Source organism: Triticum aestivum, chromosome 4D (assembly GCF_018294505.1).
Source record: "Triticum aestivum cultivar Chinese Spring chromosome 4D, IWGSC CS RefSeq v2.1, whole genome shotgun sequence".
Classification (NCBI taxonomy): domain Eukaryota; kingdom Viridiplantae; phylum Streptophyta; class Magnoliopsida; order Poales; family Poaceae; genus Triticum; species Triticum aestivum.
Window position 1 is genome coordinate 431,536,595 of NC_057805.1, and position 8,454 is coordinate 431,545,048.

Here is an 8,454-nt window from a genome sequence, read left to right on the forward strand (position 1 = left end):
GTTTTATTGCAGTCGGCCACCGGTTCATCCAGCATCTTCTTGACAGATTCAGTAATTTCAGCATCAGTCAGCTGAATATCAATATGCCATTGAGGATCTTTCACGTCCCCTGTGTACTCACACATTAAACCGGGGCGACGGCTTAAAGGTAAAATGCTCCAAGACACCCAGCAGTGGACGAAGTCAATGCCTGTTAAACCGTTGGCTACAAAGGCCCTGAGCTTTGAAAGCTGTGATGCATATTTGGCCCGTTCCTTTGCAGCCAGCCTTTGAGGGAGTGTATGTGTGCTAGTAAGCCGGTGAGCACGGTAACCAGGCAGAGGATTTTCACCAGATGGAGATGTATCCCAGCAATAGAACCAAGTTTGGTTCCAATCTTTCGGGTGGGTATGATGCTTAGCATGAGGGAAGCTGACGTCTTTCCTTTTCTGAATTGACATCCTGCCAAGTTCAGTGTTGGGTCCATCTGTAAATTTGGTACGGCGGTTTAAATAGAAGAAATCTCTGAATAATTCAACCGTGGGCTCTTCTTGCAGATAAGCTTCGCAAAACACTTGAAAGTTGCAAATATTGGACAGAGAGTTAGGTCCAATATCTTGAGGGTGAAGTTGGAAGCTATGGAGCACATCATGGAAGAATTTTGATCCGGGAGGGCTGAACCCTCGACTAAGATGATCGACAAAAATGATCACTCCCCATCCTTGGGCTCAGGAGGATTTTCTGGACCGGGGGCTCTCCAGTGGATGTCTTCCTTTTTCGCTAAAGCGCCGGTTGCAACACATCCGTTCAGTTGCTCTTCTGTAACCCGGGATTGAACCCAGTTACACGCATAAAAGGAATTGGCCATTATTTGACGACTTGGAAGAAAGATTTGTGTTGGTTTAACGTTCACGGATAATCCGCCAAAGGTTAAAAGACAGAAAGTGTGGAAGCATGCAGAAGTGTTAAACCTGAGATTGGGATTCTCAAGGTTACAAAGATGAGCGCGTGGCGGTTTAAGAGAGAACTAATGGTATCTGGCGGGTTATTATTTTCTAACAGCTAAGCCGCCTACATAGGTATCGAAAATATAGATCTGAAGTTGGAAATAAGGCTAAGTGATGAAAAACAGGTTTCACAGATTTATATCACAATTTTGGATCTGCCGCGCGTCAGAAAAGGAAAATATATTCAGATATAAATAGGTGCTGGAGCAGTTCATCAGATTCAGATGGGATTTTTCTGTACAAAAGGAGATGTTCTAGTGATGAAAAAGGGAGCTATAGTTACTACCGTATAGGAAAATATCAAGTTTCAATTCACCATTTACGCTACGGAGAAGAACGGGGGAAGAACAGCACTGAACTTCGACGAACTCGCTAAAACCCTAATGGCATCTATGGGAAGAAGAAGGAGAGATCACTAGGGCTATTGAACAGTGGAGGTGTGCGGACGAGAATCTGGTCAGATCAGGTTGATGCAGCGGCCGTTGTTGGGGCAGAGGCGAAGATCGACGGCGGCGGCGGCACTCGAGCACTGGGGCGACGCGAGGTGGAAGAAAGACGAAGAGGCAAAGGGGGAAAAAGGAAAGGGACCCTCGGCCCTATTTATAAAGGCGAATGGATAAGTGGCAAGCGCGGGAATCGAGGAGGTCGAAAATGGATCTGTATCAGGGCGGACGCCTTGATTTTCGGGGATTCATTAAAAATAAGGAGATACAGTAAAGATTTTGGTTCTGCGTAAAATTAATGACAGGTGACGTCATGACGAGTTATCATGATTCCAGAAGATCACGTCATGGCAATTTACAAGCGTCGCAAGGATAATGAAGGAGGTTTTTTTTCTAAGTGTTGAAGATTGACATGAACAAGTTCAAATCAACCTGGGACCTAATGTTGGGGATATAACTATTGAGTATAAACCGCCCAGGAGGGGCCGGGTTATACTCATAGTGATTTACCCATATTGGAAGCCCATGAAGACATGGAAGATGGCGCTTTACGGAGGAGGCTCAATAGTAAGGACCAAAGCCCAAAGGCGGATTAGGGCCCAAAGATGTAAACCGCTGTAAGATGTATAACTTGTATTGTAAGATAGGAAAGAGTAGATACCGAACCGGACACGTTTATGAGCCGGCCGGGAATCTGTAGACCGCCGGGTGTCAACCTGTGTATACAAAGGGACGACCCGGCGGCGGTTTAGGGACAAGAAACAACAACCCGAGAGCCAGGCAAAGCGTATTCGCTCCCTGGTCATCGAAACCCTAACAATACCACCTCAAACTGGATTAGGCCTTTAACTTCACCGCAAGGGTTCGAACCAATATAAACTCCCCGTGTCCTTTGGTCCTGTTTAACCCCTTTAAACTAACCTCGTCGCAATGGCTCCACAACTAAGTCCTTCCATGAGTACATCTGCCGTGACAAAACCACGACAGGAACATTTGCCAAAAATATAGGATATTGAACACGTAGTCGACCACGTGCCATAATTAGATCTAAATCTTCTCCGCACTTAATTAAGTTTACATGTTCGTTGGTAAATAAAATGGAGACAAATTATGGACAACATATATGGTAATAAATTATCTTATTTCCATTTAATATATGGCATGGTCATTTAACATAATGGTATTTTGTCGAGCTATCGAGCTAAAATCAAGCGAGCCAACATTGGCTCAAGATCGGCTCGTTTATCGGTCGAGTTACATAAAGTGTTCAAACTCAGCTTGTTTCTTTTCGACTCGATCTCAAGTCGAGTCAAAAAACGAGTCGATCTCGAGCCGCTCACGAGCCTCGAGCTTTTCTTGCAGCCATAACTGTAACCTACGTTGTACAATAATATTCGACACATTGTAACAAAAGGATGAGTTTATATTCATATGTATATTTTTTTGAGACAAATGCATATGTATATGTATAAGCGCATGCGTGTGTTGAAAAAAAAGAAGTTCAACATACAAGACCGGCCTATGCATGCTTTTCTTTTGATGGGACGACCTACTACATGCTAGCTAAATCGACACTGGTCGCCGGCCCGAACGAGCGAGACCCACCGGATTCTGCGTGTCCCGCGGAAGACCTACAACGACACGTGCGCGTGCGATCTCACGTCGCCACGCACGCTAACAAAACCCAGTCAATCCGTGCTAGCCGAACACGGACGTCCGTGTTGAGTGATGTCACGCCCCATCTATGGATCTCATTCATTCATGTCCAGGCAGCTCGAGGAGGCTCCTTTCCATGGCCATGGGTGCGCAGTGCGCTCGTCAAATCATGGGGGCCGCGGAGTACGGAGCCGAGGTTGCTTCGTATCGTTTCAATCGCATCGCGCGTCGCCATGCCTTTTAGCATGGAAAAATAACTACGCACTCGTGAGATGCGTCGCATTTTGATTTTGATTTTGTTCGCCGACGTGCGTGTGTGCGTGCATGCTCTTGTGTTGTGCCGGGCTGGCTGCTAGACGCATGGTATTCGTTTCAGCGCCAGGTTGCGATGATGCAAGAGTCAACGAGCGTTTCATTCTGTCATGTCCGCGCGGGCATGGAGCCGATAGACTTTTGGGAGGTGTTTGTTTGCAGATCGGTAACGGCAACGTAAACGTAATGGATTTACACCGTTAATGTAAACGGTATGGGCATAAACCGAAATCTGTTTGGCTATCAGATGTAATGGTAAGAGGAAAATCAGGGAAGGAAACAGGAACCCGTCGGCCATGGCGCAGGGAAGAAAACAGGAACCCGTCGGCCATGGCGCAGAGGAAAGCACGGCTGGGTTCCAGATTGGTAGAACTAAGGCCACCGCCGGCCGCTGCTCCTGGCGTGTCGCCGCCACTGCATGCTGAAGAGGGGAAGCTCGGGACCTTGGCCACCAGGGCTGACGGCAACTCGGTGGAGGAGGGTGGGTGAGGACCGGAGGAAGAGATCTGCCGCCGCCACTAGCGCCGCAACTCGCGGAGGCTCGGTGGGCGGCAAGAGATTTTTTGTGTTGGGGACGGGGGTTGACTCGGTTTGCTCCCTGTAACGTAATTCGTTTACGCGGGGGTGTGGGCGGTATCGTGCTAAAACTGCGCTGGGATCTGTTTATACTTTATACTCTTTTTGTCTAGATGTGTAAGTCATATTACGAAAATCAAATAAACCCAAAACACTTAGGCGCGGTGCATTAACTTCTACCTCGTTTCTTGTTTCTTCACATATCAACCAATAATAGATGTGGGTTGTGCATGCTTTTAATGACTTGAGACTACCAAACACAATATGCAGTGGTTAGTTCATTGCATGCAATGCTATTAATTAGTAGATAAACATTAAGTTCTCTCGTTTTTTCCTCCTTGGTCACGGCTCACAACCTAAGATGACTTATTCACCTAGACGGAGGGGTACAAAGAAAGAAAAACCAAACATGGGTAACGGTAAGAGGTTACATTGTAATCGGATGCCGGATGAAAAACTGCGAGCCAAACACCTCCTAATATTTATATATATATGAGCTAGACTTTGTCGCCACCGGTGGCGGAGGCGGGAGTGGGAGTGAGAGTGGCGGGGGTGGCGGCGGCGGCCGCGGTGGCCATGGCGCCGATGGTGTCGGTAAGGGCGCTCTCAAAGATGAAGCTCTTGTCCTCGAGACTCTCAGGAACCGATACGGCGTACATCTTCTTGACGGCAGACTCGATGGTGGGGACGAACTTGTAGTCCTTGTATGCATCGCCCATGGTCTCCTTGATGGCCTTGCTGAAGGCGGACTCGAAGACGGTGGACTTGTCCTTGGTCGAGGCAGCGTCGGTTGCGGTGGCTGCAGTCCTGAAGGCGGTGTCGATCTGGTCAATGGCCTTGAGCTTGCCGGCAGGGATCGCCCCCTTGACTTCCTCGCGGGCGGGCTTGACGGCGTGGACCTCTAGGATGCCGGCGATGATGCGGAGCGACTCGCCAAAGATGGCCACGAAGGAGTCATACTTGGCCTCCGGGGTAGCGCCCTGGGCGTTCATGGCGGCAGCCACCTGAGCGAAGACGACCCTAGTGCTGATACTGGCGTTGGCGCTGGACACGTTGGCTAACCCTTCGAGTGTCCAGTTGCCAAAGTTGTTGACGAAGGTGGTCTCGAAATACTTGGGCTTGTCCGCTGGAGGGACCACGGCTGCAGCCGCCACAGCCGCCTTGAAGGCGTTGTTGGCCTTCTCAATTAGCTTCTGCTCCTCAGTTGTGGCCTTGGGTTGTTCCCCGGCTGGGGCGTGGCCGGCTTTGGCAGCGTACGAGACGGCTGGCCCGACCACGAGGGCGACGGCCACGAACAGCGCCACCGTGCATTGCTGCACTGCCATTGTTGATGCTCTTGTCTTGCATTGGTTGGTTTGCACAGTACGTAGGAGGAGAGATTGTGGTGTGGTGTGAGGATGAAGGAGCTTAGCTCTATATATACATGCCCAAATTAGCAATCTCCTCCTCTCAACTCCCTTTTTAACCAAACTAATTATATCTATGAGCTCATCATCCCACAAACCAATCAATTAGATCGCTAAATACCGGTTGACCTCGTGGGGTAATAACCTTCCCATCCGAACTGGATATGATCCTCTCCCCTCTACCAATCCTCCAAATATATCCACCTGTCAGGACCCCGATTCTAAGTCACACCGATCTAGCCTGTAACACCTCATATCACTTTGCGGCCTCACGCACGGTATTCCCACGGGTGTCGCCTTACCATGGCCCGGGACCGTTTGCGCCTTTTGACTCACGTATATGATAGTGTCGCTAGCATCCATATGACAGAGAACCCGGGCTGACATGACTAGTCGTGAACCCAAAGTGGCACTAACTTAAGGGGACAGGCATACGTGAATCAACATCGAGCATGTCGGTCAGCAGCGTTCGAATCCGGGTTGTAGCACTGGGCTAACAGGACTCCGGGAACCCGGGCTGTAGCAGGCTAGGCAGGACTCCGGATGTCACCGCGTGACATTTCCTCGAAGGGACAGACACAGGAACGAAGTGAATCACATGCCGGCCAATCAGGTGTCCGGAGCAGTAGTGCTGGGCTAGCAGGACTCCGGTGAACCGGGCTGTAGCGGACTACTATGGCTCATGGAAGCACAAGACTACATTTCCCCATAAGAGAGGCTACCAAGGATAAACAACTAGGTTGTCGGATCCCACACATACCAAGCATTTCAATCACACACGCAATATGCTCGATATGTGTAAATACAACATGGCATCACAACATAACTCTACGACTCAAGTATTTATTCAATAGGCTCCGAGGAGCGAGATATTACAAATATATGTCTCATGAACCAACATTCAGAGCATACAAGTCAAACACATGCAGAAGCTTAACATGTCGGAGTATAGACATCTACAAATAAAAACGTTGAGAAACCTGACTATTTACTAGATCCTGCCGAGGGCACAAGATCGTAGCCGAGGTAACAAGCTAAACATCGAAGTCCACACGGAACTACTAGCGAGACTGACGTCTCTCTGCAAAACATAAAATAAGCAAACGTGAGTACAAATGTACCCAGCAAGACTTACATCAGAACTATCTACATATGCATCGGTATCAACAAAGGGGGTGGTGGAGTTTAACTGCAGCAAGCCAGCTTTGACTCGGTGGCTATCCTAAACTATGACTGCAAGTAACTCTTTTGAGGTGGCGCACACGAGTCCACATATTCACCATATCAATACTCCACTATGGATCCGCTCCCGTCTCCCTACGAGAACGCCATCCATAGCACTCACGCTTATCTTGCGCATTTTAGAGTATCCACTTTCACTTGTCTATGAACTGTTATAGGCAACCTAGAAGTCCTTTACCGCGGACACGGTTATTCGAATAGATGATGTTAACCCTGCAGGGGTGTACTTCGTCACACACGCTCTCACCACTTACCGCCGTTTACACAACATGTACAAGGTAACCTTCAAGCGGAAGCCCAACGTGGGTGTCGGCCACAGCCTACCTAAACACTCAAGTCTCTAGTCCAGGTTTATCGCCTATTCAGGTTCCATCCGCAGGGAGTCCGGCCGAGGTTTCCACATACGGCCCCGAACGATGGGTACAGGGTTCCGCGACACCAAACGGGCGCCCGGCATGCCCGGCCACGTGCCTACCGCATCACAGCCCACCCCTCGGGTCACCGCTGCCCATGGCCTCCAGCATACTACAAACACCAGAAACTACTTGCAACTCCTGGACAGAGGACAAGGGTGATTAAGAAGCCGAGAGGGTCCATTGGTTTCCGGCCCAATGCGTGGTAGTAACTGTATCATGGATCACAAACACTGAACTCAGTTCCTGAGGACGGCTTCAATGAGACAACCCACCATGTACTCCTACATGGTCTCTCACCGCTACCTTTACCAAATCTTGTTCACACACTTAGCTCACACACAGTAGGACATGTTCATCACCATTCCAACTCATCCCCGATGAATCAGACCCGACTCAACTCTAAGCAATAGCAACTCATCCCCAATGAATCAGACCCGACTCAACTCTAAGCAATAGTAAGCATGATTTGAACCAAAGGTTCAAATTCAAATTCAAACTAAGAACTTATAAAGTGCATTATCATGTTTTGATCTAATCAGCAATGTATAACTTAGTTTGACATGCATGAAAAAGATACAGATGGATAGATTGCATTTTTTGATAATTTTTCATATATAAATTATTTCATTTGGAGTTACGGTTGAATTTCTATGATTTTTAGAAGTTTATACTATTTTCTGGAATTTTCTGAATTATTTTAAATCCAGAAAACCAATACTGCGTCAGCATGACATCATGCTGACGTCAGCAGGTCAACGGGCCACGGTCCAGGTCAAACCTGACGCGTGGGTCCCGTATGTCAGTGTGACAAGGCAGGAACAGAGGCTGACCAGTGGGTCCAGGTCAACGCTGACGTGGCCAGGTCAACCTGACCTGTGGGACCCGCGAGGTTAGTTTAAACTAGACAAAAATAAACCCCGGGTTAATTAGGGCATGGGCCCCAGGTGTCAGTGAGATAGGGGGGGTTAACTAGGTGTCATTAGCGCTAAGCGTCGGGATTAGGCCGGCGGCTAATCGCCGGCGAGGCCAGAGGCGAAGCTGGTGCTCGGGATCGCGCTACGAGGCACGGTTCGAGCCATGGCTGGGCGCGTTGGAGAGCCCTTGCCGGTGCGCGTCGAATGGTGGTGGTGGCTGGGCCTGTGGTGACCGGAGTCGACGGTGGCGAGCTTCGGGCACGGTGGCTAGTCTAGCTAGAGCTCGAAATCAAGCACGGGAGTAGGGGAAACGGTTCAGGGGCTCACAGTGATTCCGTAGGGTAGGTCAGTGGCCTCGGGGACAGCTTTGGACGAGGCAGATCGACGCCGGCGATCTCCGGCCAGAGGCGGCGGGGACGAGCTCGATGGCGACGCTTCCAGGCGTCGGGGCTTGCTTCCTTCGTCGAGGAGACGTAGGAGACGATGGCGGTGCTGCTGGACAT

At 49.4% G+C, this 8,454-nt stretch overlaps 1 protein-coding gene across 1 annotated transcript; it reads right to left on the reverse strand.

Moving 5' to 3' along the window:
• Positions 1–4,296: 4,296 nt before the first annotated feature.
• Positions 4,297–5,348, reverse strand: LOC123100203 (major pollen allergen Lol p 5b-like). Its single transcript, XM_044522165.1, has one exon. It carries the CDS (start codon positions 5,296–5,298, stop codon positions 4,471–4,473), a length of 828 nt encoding a protein of 275 aa, XP_044378100.1. The 5' UTR covers positions 5,299–5,348; the 3' UTR covers positions 4,297–4,470.
• Positions 5,349–8,454: the final 3,106 nt, after the last annotated feature.

Coding starts and splice junctions, on each gene's coding strand:
- LOC123100203 (XM_044522165.1), bottom strand. CDS start 5,298: ATGGCAGTGCAGCAATGCACGGTGGCGCTGTTCGTGGCCGTCGCCCTC.